Source organism: Oncorhynchus gorbuscha, linkage group LG07 (genome assembly GCF_021184085.1).
Source record: "Oncorhynchus gorbuscha isolate QuinsamMale2020 ecotype Even-year linkage group LG07, OgorEven_v1.0, whole genome shotgun sequence".
Classification (NCBI taxonomy): domain Eukaryota; kingdom Metazoa; phylum Chordata; class Actinopteri; order Salmoniformes; family Salmonidae; genus Oncorhynchus; species Oncorhynchus gorbuscha.
The window spans coordinates 78,164,922-78,180,325 of record NC_060179.1 but is presented as its reverse complement, the minus strand read 5'-3'; the positions used below and the strand labels follow the sequence as shown (position 1 = coordinate 78,180,325).

At 44.3% G+C, this 15,404-nt stretch overlaps 1 protein-coding gene and 2 non-coding genes across 3 annotated transcripts; 1 reads left to right on the top strand and 2 right to left on the bottom strand.

Annotated features, from left to right (window-relative positions):
* Window positions 1-936: 936 nt before the first annotated feature.
* Window positions 937-1,052, bottom strand: LOC124040516. Its single transcript, XR_006839749.1, has one exon. It is a non-coding gene; the product is annotated as a U5 spliceosomal RNA (small nuclear RNA).
* Window positions 1,053-6,734: 5,682 nt separating this feature from the next.
* On the bottom strand, window positions 6,735-6,850 carry LOC124040518. Its single transcript, XR_006839751.1, has one exon. It is a non-coding gene; the product is annotated as a U5 spliceosomal RNA (small nuclear RNA).
* A 3,298-nt stretch (window positions 6,851-10,148) lies between these two features.
* Window positions 10,149-14,844, top strand: LOC124039374 (chromobox protein homolog 2-like). The gene is made up of 6 exons (XM_046355337.1): window positions 10,149-10,263; window positions 10,494-10,701; window positions 10,787-10,830; window positions 11,522-11,587; window positions 11,923-11,992; window positions 12,204-14,844. The coding sequence occupies exon 6, from the start codon at window positions 12,724-12,726 to the stop codon at window positions 13,849-13,851; it is 1,128 nt and encodes a 375-aa protein (XP_046211293.1). The 5' UTR covers window positions 10,149-10,263; window positions 10,494-10,701; window positions 10,787-10,830; window positions 11,522-11,587; window positions 11,923-11,992; window positions 12,204-12,723; the 3' UTR covers window positions 13,852-14,844.
* Window positions 14,845-15,404: the final 560 nt, after the last annotated feature.

Sequence of the window (15,404 nt, the reverse complement as noted above, 5' to 3'; positions counted from 1 at the left end):
GTGCAGGCACACACACACACACACACACACACACACACACACACACACACACACACACACACACACACACACACACACACACACACACACACACACACACACACACACACACACACACACACACACACACACACACACACAAACGTTGCCTCACATGTTCAGTGTTGCAGCCTATTGCTTTGATCCTATTGCTCTGAAAGTCATCAACTAAAACAAAAAAAACAATGTACTTCTATCGATTTCAAAATGTATATAATTACTCTACCACTATTAGTCAGTATCATCTTCTAATATACAGATGTAAGTCCCTTTCTTTCCAATATATTTATCCCTCTCATTGATTATTAAAGCATTAAGGCATGAGAACCTGGGGATTACCGTGTGATAACTCGATTTCACCTTGGGCCTAAGAACAGCCTTTATTGGGGAGTTATCGCACGATAATCCCCGGATTTGAGGGCATTATTGCTTTATAAAGGGGTTGGCAACATAAAGTGAGCTCCAACAGTATTGGAACAGTGACAAATATTTAGTTTTGGCTCTGTACTCCAGCACTTTGGATTTTAAAATGATGTAAAGTACAGACTGTCAGCTTTAATTTAAGGGTATTTGCAGAGCTTTTTGTACATAGTGTGTGCTGTTTGTTTTGGTTGCATCTCCAAATAATTTTGTGCCCAATAGAAATTAATGGTAAATAATGTATTGTGTTACAGTAACTGAAAAAGTTTGGGAACCAGTGGGCCCACACCTACCACACATTTTCAAACCAAATTAGATTTCGATGCAACTGCTTTCAACTGAGAGTAAACCCCTTTCGACTATTTTTCTCCAAATATATAAATACTGGAAATGTCTATATACAAGGAAATGTCTATATACAAGGTACCACAATCCTCTACCATATCTGTTTCAATTTTTTTCTATACAAGTGTAGGAAGCCCAGCCGTGAAGCCGGGCATCAAAAAATTAGTTGATACTCATAATGTTCCTCTCCACGGAAATCTTTAGTAAAAGGCGAAAGATTTATGCGATCTGAAGAGAAACCAGAGTGTACTACCGCTTTAACGAAACCATTCCGACCGAGTTTTCTGCCTTACTCTTCACAGTCGTGGTTGAATTAAAAACAAAGCAAAGCTATATACTGCGGATATATCACACTCATACATTACAGTTCACCACTGCAAATAAATAGTGACGTTTGACAAGTTTCAATGCTTTGTAACTTCATGAATTCTTCACAGAAACGAAATGCACGCTGGGCATTATTGATATAATTTCCTGGTTTGATCCATTAATTCGTAAAACGTATTTCATCTGCAACGCCAGTGGAATTTCAGCAACTAAGAAGAGCAATGTTGGCGTAACAGTTTAGCCACCATCAAAAGTCTACTATCAAAATTGGAAACGATGTTACATTTATTTATATTTACCGACGGGACTAAGTACAAGGCTTCTACGTGGAGCATGCGCCGTCGAGACCAGCAAGCAATTTCTTCACAAGCCAGGCGAGAAGCAAGGAGCAGGGGTGGCAAAAATGATATTCAAATCGGCATTTAATCGCTGGACTTTACACAATTGTATGTAACCACTGTCTGCAACAATGTATCAACCTAGAAGTCTACAAGTAACTCCACGTTTTGGTGTAAAATATTCTAGCAACATGGCTTAACATTTGCTTGACTTCTGGATTGCTCTGCTACTGGTGATCAGTGGCGATTTTAGCATGCAAATCTTAGTTGGGCAAAAATAACAATTTTTTTATAGATACAAAGCCACTACACACCATTTTATTAGGACTATGTGGTCGAAAAAGGAAGGGAAAATCCACTTTTATTGACAATATACCGACGCACGGACAGCGCATTGAGCAAAAACAAAACAATCCAATATCAACTGAAATTACATGGGTCTATTACTGAACTTTTTGTTGAAAACAAAAATATTTGAATGGGAAGAGACTGTCACTGGCAAACATGGTTACAGACCCAAAACATTATATAGTATCTCCTCCTCGTGGAGAAAAGCACATGATATGATTATAATACACAAAGTAAGCAATATAACAAACTATGGCACAAGGGAACGATGAGTGGATGAGAGTGATGCCGTCATTTTGATAAAGACATGAGTTAGTAGTCGATATAACTATTTGTTCAGCACTTTTGAAATGTACAGCGGCAGAATTCAGAACATGGACTGTTTTTACAGTGTTCTCCCTGTTACGTCAAGTCAGAAACATAGGATAAATAACGGGGGGCATATAAGCAGACAATGAAAGAACTTACAATATTTGTTGATGACATCTCTCTTAAACAGGCAGTAAAAAAGTTTCTCAACTTTATGCAAATCACCACCGGTGAACGCTGGGTGACCAATCACATTGACATATGAACCTCCGCTATCATAGCTGGTTGTATTGACTTCAATACACAGAATGGCATCAATGAAGCCTATGGATTGATTAGAATATAACTTTATTGTTCCAAGGATGCAAGTGGTATATACATGTAGTTATTACCACGCATGAGATGCCCACAGTGTAGCCTGTACATTGAATATATTCACTGATCATGTACTCTTCCTTGGCAAATAAAGGTGCAGTTCAGGTATGAATCTCTGAGACATTCTTTTTCAGTCATATCCATTACCAGGTGTATCAAACTCCATTCTTTGAATGATGCCATGACTGCATGTATGTATTACAGATATACACTTCAACAGTGTTTACCACTCCTGGTACTAGGACATCAATGGTTACACATTGTAACTCTGCAGTAGACTAGAACACATTATTTAACTAGTTAAAGGCTGATTTGTAATTCATATATACGGGACCAGCTTTTTTTTAAACAGTACACTACACTTCCTTTGCGTCATTAAATACTCAAAAACAGGTTAATCTCACTTCCTTCAGCTGAACTCATCTGAGGACACAGGAGTGTTTGTGTTTCATCAAATGAGAGACTTCAATTTCAACCAGTAGAGAATGTGAAAAGTTTTATTGAAAGTTCATTATCCAAGTGTTATGAATACATAATACATGCATTATAAATATTATAATCTGTACTTCAATGCACATCTGGTCTGCATTATAAAAATAGGGAGGAAGAAAGATGAGGTGGGGAGAGGTGTTTATTTATTTTACCTTTATTTAACTAGGCAAGTCAGTTAAGAACAAATTCTTATTTTCAATGACGGCCGAGGAACAGTGGGTTAACTGCATGTTCAGGGGCAGAACGACAGATTTGTACCTTGTCAGTTCGGGGATTTTGAACTTGCAACGTTTCAGTTACTAGTCCAACACTCTAACCACTAGACTACACTGCCTATAGCAGCAATCTACCTCACCAAGCAAAGTAAGAAGAATAAAAGCACCACATTGAAGCTGCCCAGCAACACCCGTTGGGGTGGTGTTGTCATCATGTTTGACAGTCTCCTGGAGGGGAAGGAGTCTCTCCAAGAAATGGCCAATCATAGTCTGCTGATATGGACAGCCCCATCAAGAGGATCCTCCTGGATGATGTATTTTGGGAGAGAGTGGTAAGCAGCCTTAAACTCCTGAAACCTATAACAGTAGTCATTGCACGGATTGAGTGAGACAATACCATCCTGTCTGATGTTCCGACTCTGCTTGCAGATGTAAAAGAAGAGATGCGTACTGCCTTGCCCACTTCACTGTTGCTCCAAGCAGAGGAAACTGCAGTTCTGAAATACATCAAAAAGCGCAAAGACTTCTGCCTGAAGCCCATACACGCCCCAGCGTACATGTTGGACCCAAAGTACGCTGGCAAGAGCATCCTGTCTGGTGCAGAGATCAACAAGGCCTATGGTGTCATCACTACCATGTCTTGCCACCTTGGCCTGGGTGGGGGCAAGGTTCTTGGCACTTTGGTAAAGTACACTTCCAAGAAAGGGCTTTGGGATGGAGATGCAATATGGCAGTCGTGCCAACATTATCTCATCAGCCAGCTGGCGGAAGGGACTTTCTGGATCTGAGTATCTTTCCCCTGTTATCTCCATCATCCTCCAAATCCCACCAACATCAGCCGCCTCAAGAGTGCAACTGGTCCTTGTTTAGGAACACACACCAAAGCACGCAACAGGCTGACCAATACAAGGGTTGAAAAATGGGTGGTATCTGGGCAAATTTGAGGCTTTTTGAGCCTGACAACAAGCCATCCTCAACAAGGTTGGAACATGACAGTGAAGATGAGGCCTCAGAGTCTGATGTTCAAGAGGTGGACATTGAGGTCACGGGAGAAGACATGGAAGCCTGAGAGGAAGACACCCAAAGCTTTAGTTCCTAGACTATCATTGAAATAGCCTGGCCTATTTATTGGTAAAATTACTTCACCACCAGAGCACTACACAGATGATTTTAAAAAAACTCATCAGAAAACTTTGATTATTTGAATCAGCTGTGTAGTACCAGGTAAAAAACCTAAACATGCACCCAGACGGGGCCCCTGAACCGAGTTTGGGAAACCCTGTTCTAGAGCGTGTGTTATGTGATAATGCCCGAGAAGCCGGTGTTGAGGAAATATTGTTATGCCCAAGACGAAGTCCAAACACTGGCTTCGAGGGCTAAATGTTATTCGAAAAGAAATGTGAGATAATGTCTAGATGCTTTTTATAGTGGAGATCAAGTTCATAAATTGCCTGGCCGGGCTGTTGAGACAGTGAATTGCACAATCAGAGTAAATGGGCATTTTAACGTCATAAATTTAGCCAGTAGTAACTTAAATCCCTGTGCGATTCCGGTATCTTGGAGATCTCAGAAAACTGCACTGCAAGTGTAACTAATGATACTTATGTAACATTTCATTATGTTTCTCCATGAAAACACAAATCCAAAATTATGTAGGCCTATGCCATTGCGAAATCAAATGCTTCTAACCGCAAGACTCATGTAATTAGTGTTGGATTGATTGAATACGCATTTGTGTCTAGCTGTAGGACAGTTGTCTAGTGATATTGGTGTCCTGGGGACAGTAAGACAGAGACTGGGTTTCTGGGGACTACGACAGCTGACTTTTTAGGGCAATGTTTTAATCATTAAAGCTGTGATTTTACCTGTGCTTTTATTAATCAGTTCTGTTTTTATCCCCCCTCAAAGGAGTATTTTTAGACCTGGAGCGGATGCTTTTTTACTTCCTGTGGGGAGGCAAGTGGGAGAGGCTGAGGAGGGAGGTGGTCAAGAGGCCCAGGTCCAAGGGGGGGAAAGGCTTGCCTGACCTCTACTTGTTCCTGGGCAGCCGCTACACAGCGCTACATCTGACTCTTGCCACCTCCCCGGTCAACAACAAGACTCAGGCCCTCGCACGGTTCTGGCTGGGATCTTACCTCAGGACTCTGAGGCTGATCCCAGTCGACCTGCAAGCCCCAGTGTCCTTCCTGCTCCCCACACACTACGTCCAGCTCCAAAAGTTTTTAAGACATTTTAAACTGGAAAAAGAAACAGTTACAGTTTTAACTAAACACCGCTCTCTTCTCTCTCTTGTGCAGGATCGGGAACCAGTGCGTGGAACGGTCTGGCGCAACGTGACCCATCCTGCTCTCCTGAATCGGCATCGGGACCTGTCCTGGATGGTCGCCCACGAGATCCTCCCGGTCAGGGCCGTTATGCACTCACGGGGCATGGCGAGGACATCCGCGTGCCCCCGACCAGGCTGCGGCCAAGAAGAGTCGGTGAGGCACATGCTCTGGGAGTGCAGAGCCGCCAGGGACCTGTGGAAGGAAGCAGGCCCCCTGATCACCACGTGTCTGCCAGCAGGGGAGGACCTAACACCTCAGCTCGTGCTGTATTGGGTGGGCCGGAGGCCTATTCCATCGAAGGCCTTCACCAAGTTCTGGCCCACCCTGCTTGAAGGAAGCACTGTGGTCCTCCTGCAACCTGCTGGTAGGGAAAAGCGTAGAGACCACCCCCCAGGGAGTGGCCATGGTAGCCACGGAAGCCCTGAAGTTCAGATACGCCCCAAAAAATTATAGAAGTAGTACTGTAAAGTATTTTTTACAACACTGTAAATTAGCGTCACTTAGAGCCGGGGGCTTTACAAGTAGGCCATCAATGTAAGTAAGAATGTGTACTTAACTGACTTGCCTAAACAAATGTTGGCCTTACTAGATAGCCTGCAGGGATGAAAATAGATATCTTCCTGGTATGGCGAATGCACCTTTAAAAAGTATGGGCATAACAGGCCAGCCATGGACCTTCAGCTGCCCTATGGAGGCAATAAATTGCCACCCCTCCTATTTGCCTAAACTAGAATAGTGGTTGGCAATAGGTTACTCAGCTAATAGTCGGCAGAACAGAACATAATAGCAGCCCAATTCATAGGCCTAAGGTACAAATTAAACACAATGTTTAACACATCTGGTTAGTATACTATATAATCAGTGCAATGTCAATAACCAACACAATAACATATCCTAAAATGTAAAATGTAAATACACTGATAAAATCAACAATGTCTATTAAATTTGTTTGTTCTTATGTGTCTGCCACTGCCGCACGCAAAAAGGTAACTTTATCCACACCCTAAATAAATATAATTCACCACCTACCAATCATTTTCAAACCACGTTAGGAAAAGCAGCCCGTTTTCAACACCAACCCAACCATAACAACTTGACTACTCTATTTTCCTCCCGGTCTAAGAGGGATCCAATAGATCAAGCCGCCCAATTCTACACAATTCTCTGCCATATGAAATTGACTTTAAACAAGTGTAGGAAGCCCAGCCGTGAGGCCGGGCATCAAAAAATTAGTTGATACTCATAATGTTCCTCTCCACGGAAATCTTTAGTAAAAGGCGAAAGATTTATGCGATCTGAAGAGAAACCAGAGTGTACTACCGATTGCTGAACACAGTTCAGTCCCAGTTCTCGGCCTTACTCTTCACATTCATGGTTAAATGAAGAACAAACCCTACGTAAAATCGCCGATACAACACAAACACACATTACAGTCCACCGATGCAGAGAAATAAATACATTTTACTAAGTTTCAATGCTTTGTAATTTAATTCAGTCTTCACACGAACGAAATGCACGCTGGGTATTATATAAATAACTTCCTGTTTGACCCATTCATTCGTAAACATTATTTAATCTGCAACGACAGTGTAATTTCAGAAACTAAGAAGAGCAATGTTGGCGTAACAGTTTAGTCAGCGCCAAAAGTTTACTATCAAAATTGGAAACGATGTTCAATTTGTAATATTTGCAGAAGGGACGAATACAACGCTTCTACATGGAGTAAACGCATGCGCCGTTGAGACCCGGAAGAAACTTCACAAGGCAGTCGTGAGAAGCAGGGACAAGGAGCGGCAAAAAATGATATTCATATCGGCAACATTTAATTGCTGGGTTTAACACAATTACATGTAACCACTATCTGCAACAATGTATCAACTTTGAAATCTGAACGTAATAGTTTGCAACATGTATTATGGTACTTGGGGTTAACTAGTCCCCCCTAAGAACAATGTCTAATTGGAGACACGAAAAAGTTAGGAAAGAAAATTGGTATGTGAATGATGGTCATAGGTAGGCAAATAAACTATAAAATGGAAATAAATGGCTACAGTTCACACTTGTTTATTTTTTTTAATTAAAAGTTTTAGAAATGGGACTTTTTTCTTTGTTGTTCCTTTGCCTTACAATATGTACAATTGCAAATATGATTTGAATAATCCAACATTTGAAATCCCAGCAGTCTTTAAAATGACATTCAAGTATTTATTGGAACGTAATATTGGATTAGAATATAACATGTAATGACAATAATTTAACTAATTAAATCAGTGTAACATTGATGTGGAAACTTTTATGCTCTGCTATTGCACAATTCTAATTTGTTCATAGGTCACAAATGAAGTTGTCCCCAGTAAAATTGGAGCACAACTCATGAGCACACCTCCTGTACTGCTCACACCTAATCCAGTCCCCACCTGGGACTGAAAACAGCACCTGGGACTGAAAACAGCTCCTTACAGAAAATGCACTCTGCATCCCCTTCTTTTGTGGCTGCTTGTGTTGCAACAACCTTCTTTGACAACAACCTTCTTCCAACACTTTTGATAAACTGGTCAAAATAGAAACAGGCCTATAACAGTTAGGATCAGCTTGATCTCCCCCTTTAAATAAAGGATGAATCGTGGCTGCATTTCAAGCAATGGGAACCTCCCCAGAAAGGAGAGACATGTTAAAAGAGTTGGCGATAGGTTTGGCGATGATAGGGGCAGCAACCTTAAAGAAGAAAGGGTTTAAACCATCTGACCCAGATGTTTTTAGAGGGAGGTCAATTTTAAGGAGCTCCTTTAGCACCTCGGACTCAGTGACTGTCTACAGGGTGAAACTTTGTCACGGGGCAGTGGAAAAAGAGGGAGAAGCATCGGGCATAGTCGCATTAGAAGGGGTGGGAGATGAGGAAATGTTGGACGGGCAAGGAGGCATGGCTGAGTCAAATAGGACTCCTGACTTAATGAAGTGGTGATTAAAGAGCTCAGCCATGTGCTTCTTGTCAGTAACAACCACATCATCAACATTAAGGGACATGGGAAGCTGTGAGGAGGAGGGTTTATTCTCCAGGTCTATAACCGTTTTCCAGAACTTCTTGGGTTTAGACCCATAGAGAGATAACTGCTCCTTATTAAAGTAACTAACTTTGGCCTTCCGGATAACCTGAGTGCACATATTTATCATTTGCCTGAACAATAGCCAGTCAGCCTGAGTATGTGTGTGCCGAGCCTTTTGCCAAATGGAATTCTTGAGGTGGAGTAACTCTACAAGATCACGGTCGAACCAGGGCCTGAACCTGTTTTTAATTCTCATTATGGGGCGTGTTTGTTAACAATACCACTGAACGTATCAAAAAAGAAGTTCCAAGCGTCTTCGACAGAGGGGATGAAGCTGATTCTATACCATTTTACAGAGGCCAGTTCATGAAGGAAGGCTTGCTCATTAAAGCTTTTTAGCAAGCGTCTATGACAAATCAGGACAGGTCGTTTCACTGAGCAGCCATTACGAACACAGGCTGTAAAACAGTGATCACTAAGGTCATTACAGAAAACACCAGATTGATACAGGAATATTTGTGACGATAATGCAGAGTATAGTAGCCGTATCAATGCCGACACAGGTACGGAAGGAATGAAGGACGTGAAAGGAATAAGAGAGTATTAGAAGGGAGGGAGGGTAAAGGGGTGTGTGGGGTGGAGTCAACACATTTAGGAAGACAGGTTTATACAGTATGTTGAGAGGGATGGAAAAGATAAAGAAAGCAAAGGAATAAGAGAGTATTAGAATGGAGGGAGGGTAAAGGGGTGTGTGGGGTGGAGTCAACACATTTAGGAAGACAGGTTTATACAGTATGTTGAGAGGGATGGAAAAGATAAAGAAAGCAAAGGAATAAGAGAGTATTAGAATGGAGGGAGGGTAAAGGGGTGTGTGGGGTGGAGTCAACACATTTAGGAAGACAGGTTTATACAGTATGTTGAGAGGGATGGAAAAGATAAAGAAAGCAAAGGAATAAGAGAGTATTAGAATGGAGGGAGGGTAAAGGGGTGTGTGGGGTGGAGTCAACACATTTAGGAAGACAGGTTTATACAGTATGTTGAGAGGGATGGAAAAGATAAAGAAAGCAAAGGAATAAGAGAGTATTAGAATGGAGGGAGGGTAAAGGGGTGTGTGGGGTGGAGTCAACACATTTAGGAAGACAGGTTTATACAGTATGTTGAGAGGGATGGAAAAGATAAAGAAAGCAAAGGAATACACATTTTACTGCAATGGGTCTATTTTACCTTGTTCACTAGTCTTTCTAACACTCTCCACTATTGATGGTCTTTCCACTTAAATCTCTCAGAGTTTTCTGTCATTCTACTCCCCTGTCTGTCCCCACAGGCCTCTGCACGGGATGTGTTGTTGGATGACTCTGTGATGCTCGCCAAGAAACTGCAGGATATCAGCCAACCAGTGACACTGAGGGTGGTGGAGGACCTCTCACATGGCTTCATCGGCCTATCAGGACTCGCTAGGGAGATACAGGTAGCTTCAGACATCTCTGCGTAGAGCGAATCAGAGAGTACTGGCAAGCGACCAAAGTTTGAAAGGACCAATCGTGGGACTGGCCCATCAAATGCAGGGGCTGAAGAGATGCCTATAACACCCAGGGGAAAAAATGAGTTTTGAGAAAAACTTTTACTTACTTTGACTGAGTTAACATGTGTGGTTGTCTTACCCAGCTACCTGAATCAACTAACTGTAAGTCGCTCTAAAATGTACATAATAACTTTGACCACTGTGAAATTTTGACAAATTTTGACAAGTGTGCTGAAATATTTTATATATTTTATTTATACAAATATCTTGCATGTGAAATGTAATAACTTATTGTCAAGTTATAAATGTTCGAAGTATTTGACTTTTATGGAGCCTAGAAAATATCGGATAATAATTGTAACACTGTAATAACGAGGCTCCTAAACCAAAAGCTATACAGGCGCTCTAGAACGAAGAAGTGAAAGTGACGTATCAGATGCACGTGTGCCTGAACTACGGATGCCGCTGGAGGGCAATATTTTCTCCCTGTTCCGCTTTTCCTTTCGTTAAAAAAAGGAGAGAGGTGCTGTAGCAATGGAGGGGGTAACTGTAGGGCACGTATTTGACGCCGAATGCATCCTCAACAAACGTCCACGAAAGGTATGAAATAACGTATCTTATCCTAATATGAAAACATGAGACCCTGTTCAATCGTTTAACTCTTTCCCAATCTTCTCCTTTGCAGGGGAAGTTTGAGTATTTGGTGAAGTGGAGAGGGTGGTCGTCCAAGTGAGTAGCTATTTAGCAAGCAGCTGGCTGAGCTAAACAATGACAACAATGTATCCCTTGAGCCCAGGCAACCACGGATTTCTTTCACTTCCGTCATATTTACAATCGGAGATTATTCCCGTGTTTTTTGGATAGACTGCATGTAGCATGGAAGAAAGACGATGGTGTTCGCCGTTTCTGTGTCTTGCTTTATTTTCTTTAGCCCGAGCAGTTTATGTTACGATGCCAAATCGGTATTCAGTAACGTGAGCAGGCATCACCCTACTACGGTAGCGAACTGTAGCAGCGGGAATATGGAACGCCCACTATTTGCATGCAGCCGTGCTTTCGTCGTGCTGGTTTACCAATAATGTTTCCATACAAAACCATCTTTGATGTTGCTGAATGTAAATCTCCGAGCAAACGCTCCAGTTTCATCCATTTAAATATACGCTATAGCCCAAAACAATGAACAGCTACTCTCAATATTTGCTATTATTCAGAAAATAGTCTTAATATTTTATTTAGACACAACGTGAATTATGTTTTATTTTTGTTTTTTAAACTATGATGCGACTATGTCTGACATTGTATCTGAAAAAGGCGATTTAAACTAGATCCACCTGAACAGAGAATTCATGGTTTGACATTATATGTGCAATGTCTCTACTGTGCACTAATAAACCGTTTTTTATTATTTTTTTCTTTACAGACATAACAGTTGGGAGCCTGAAGAGAATATTCTGGACCCCAGATTACTGGCTGCCTTCCACAAGAGGTGTGTTATTGATATCATATGGTGTAATAGACTTGCCCTGGTCAAATTCATCCTTCCTCCAATCCTTGAAGCAATCACTTATATCTGACTTAACCAAATTGGTTAAATTAAACTTTCACTTATTCAGTTATTAAGATCAGTAGTCTCTTCAAGTAAGGAAGGAGGCATTTTTAAAGAGGCAGAACATTGTCAGTGACTGTATCTGACTGTGTGTGTGTGTGTGTGTGTGTGTGTGTGTGTGTGTGTGTGTGTGTGTGTGTGTGTGTGTGTGTGTGTGTGTGTGTGTGTGTGTGTGTGTGTGTGTGTGTGTGTGTGTGTGTGTGTGATTTCTACAGAGCACAAGAGAGGGAGCTACTCTTCCGTAAGAGAGGGAAGAGGCCAAGGGGACGTCCACGGAAAATTCTGGTAATCATCACACTGTTGCTGCTATTCAAGCATATGCGATTTAGTCACTACTCACTACAACAAATGTAGCAAATTCACTTCCTTTAGTCATGTTAATTATACTTGTAATGTCTTCTCAATGATTGATCCATTATATTTACAACAGTAGCAGCAATTATTCATTTGTTTGTTTGAATGATGAATATAAAAAACTCTCTCTCTACGTCTTTAGGAACCAGAACCAACTGAAACCAAATCCGACCGCTCCTCCTCCTCTTCATCCGGCCTGTCCTCCTCTCCCTCCTCCTCTTCCTCAGAAGAAGAAGAAGAAGAGGAAGACCAGGAGGAAGAAGGCCAAACCAGGTCCTCGCCTCCGCAACCTCTACCCCGTCCCCCAGAAGAGGCCCCAGATTGTTGTGGCCAAAAATGAGCCCGTCCGGAAAAAGCGCGGGAGAAAACCGCTGCTCCCCGAGCTGAGGGCTTTGAGACAGGCAAAGACCCGGCCGCCCCTCCCGCCCCCTTCTCCTTCTCGCCACCAGCAGGTCCTCAGGCCCCCACGTGAGCCCTTCAAAGAGGAACCCAGAGGGGGGGTGAAGAAGCCTCTACAGCCAGCCAGTTTCACCTACACTGGCCTGAGCTCCAGCCGGGGCTCCAGAGATGAGGTGGCACACCAGGTGGCTGCTGGAGGGGCCTTCTACCAGGCAGGGGCCTCCAAACCTGGGCCGCTGAACTCCATTTGGTCAGGTCGCTCCATGTCGACCAACACCCCCACCCCATCCTCTCCATCCTCCTCTTCCTCTCTCAGCAGACCTCCCCCGCCTTACAGTAAGGGCTGGTCAGATCTGAAGCGCTCCCTCTCTGTCTCCGACGCCGGCAGCAGCAATGGCAGAGCAGAAGGGTTCAAGGTGGCTTCCTCTCTAAAACCAGGGATGTCTACATCCACACTCTGTCTCCACAGCTCCAAGACCTCCAGTGGGTGTGGGGGCTCTTCAACGGCATGTAGCCCAGCTCAGCACTTCCCAGCTGGGCAGAGGAGGCAGCAGGAGGGCCCAGGAGGTCAGGCAGGGATGGTGGTTCAGCAGCAGGGAGCCAAGCCCCCCTCCTCTACCCCTCCCTCGGCCAGAGACCGCATCAGTCAGGCCCTCAGCCTCCGAGCTCTCAACCTGCAGAGTGTCAAAAGAATTGTGCCCGGCAATGGTCCCCAGGGAAACGGGACCTCCAGCACCCCTGGAGTTGCAGTTTCGAGGTTGAGCCTGAGAAGCAGTGCCAGCCCGGCAGGAAAAAGAGCAGGGGGGAGCATTAAAGAGACACACACCTCGTCTGGGCTGAACCAGGGCCTGGTGTCGGGAGGGTTAGGGGGAGGGGCACTGCACTCTGGAAGCGTGCCACCAGCCAGAGTTGAGAGGGTGGAGAGAGGGAAGGACACTGGGGCAGAGACGGAGAGAGAGATGGACAACAAGGGACCAGGGGGTGTAGGGAGGGGGAATGGAAGGGTGGAGAAAGGGGGGAGTGTACAGGCACAGGGAGGCGTGTCCACGGCCCGCAGAGGCAGAGCTAACGGGGGGAGACAGGAGGACAGGAAGTCAGGACAGAGCCTTACCGTTAATGAGCGGAACTCCCGGACCCTTAACGAGCTCAGCACGGGTGACTCAGATGACACCAGCAGCAGCGAATCAGAAGAGTGTGACTCCCCCTATCCCGACAACAACAACAACAGGGCCCGCCTTGTCTCTATGGAGATGGAAACGGAGACGGACTGGCGGCCGGCGCGGAGCCTTCTAGAGCACGTGTTCGTCACGGATGTCACCGCCAACTTCGTCACGGTAACAGTGAAGGAGTCGCCGACCAGCGTGGGGTTCTTCAACGTCCGCAATCACTAAAGCCTGTCTGTGTATGTACAGGACACCCATAGACACAGGCCATTTCCCCTCCCAATGGTTAAAGGGACATTACGCTTTCAAATCAAAGTTTGACAGACATGTTGTAGACCTCTAAACTTGTCTCATGTCAAGATAAAACCCACTATAGCTGGATCTACATAAGCTATATTATGTGACATGGTTTCATTAGAATACTTTAGAGGTCTGAAAACATCTGACATTTTATTTATGAGTGAAATGTCTCTACAAGGTAAGAATCTGGAGGGAGCTTAAACTCACTAAACTGATCCTGTATCTGTGCCTAAGGGCAACCTATACCTGGAATAATAAGATACAACATGACATTAGGCTTGATTCCAAACCCATCCCTGGTTCCTTTAGCCCATTGATTGCCCCTCTGAAGATTTGCAAGGATTGGATCTGAGACATAACAGTCAATTAGGCTTGGGCCTAGTTCCATTTCTGCCTTCAACCCTTTCGCCTAGGTCCTTCACTTTTCAGCATATTTTTTCTTCTACATATCCAGTCTTTTTAGATCTGCGAGGGGGAGTCAACAAGGGATAGGGGAAAGAGAATGTTTTGGTATCGGACCCTCGTCAATTGAAGACTTTTGTGAAGACATAGCTGTCTGTATAGCTATGCCAGCATATCCCATCTTACTTTGTATTCTCTTTGGACCAAAAGAGTCATGAATGTGAATTGTGTATTTTTTGTTTTATCTGTTAAAAAATGGTATTCTGTCAGTCAGTATTTCTCTTGCACTACAGTATGTTATTGTAATCTTTTAAGCCAATTATATTAGACTGAAACATACCTTCTCATCTCAAGCAGGCATGACATTTTTTTGCAGTTATCTTCCAGTGTTATCCCTACCTGCCTACCTGCCTACCTGCCTACCTCCCTACCTGTCTACCTGCCTACCTCCCTACCTGCCTACCTCCCTACCTGCCTACCTCCCTTACCTGCCTACCTCCCTACCTGTCTACCTCCCTACCTGCCTACCTCCCTACCTGCCTACCTCCCTACCTGCCTACCTCCCTACCTGTCTACCTGCCTACCTGCCTACCTCCCTACCTGTCTACCTCCCTACCTGTCTACCTGCCTACCTCCCTACCTGCCTACCTCCCTACCTGCCTACCTCCCTACCTGCCTACCTCCCTACCTCCCTACCTGCCTACCTCCCTACCTGCCTACCTGCCTACCTGCCTACCTCCCTACCTGCCTACCTGCCTACCTCCCTACCTCCCTACCTGCCTACCTCCCTACCTGCCTACCTGCCTACCTCCCTACCTGCCTACCTCCCTACCTGCCTACCTCCCTACCTGTCTACCTGCCTACCTCCCTACCTGCCTACCTGCCTACCTCCCTACCTGCCTACCTCCCTACCTGCCTACCTGCCTACCTCCCTACCTGCCTACCTCCCTACCTCCCTACCTCCCTACCTCCCTACCTCCCTACCTGCCTACCTGCCTACCTCCCTACCTGTCTACCTGCCAACCTCCCTACCTGTCTACCTGCCTACCTGCCTACCTGTCTACCTGCCAACCTCCCTA

Coding starts and splice junctions, on each gene's coding strand:
- LOC124039374 (XM_046355337.1), top strand. CDS start 12,724: ATGTCGACCAACACCCCCACCCCATCCTCTCCATCCTCCTCTTCCTCT.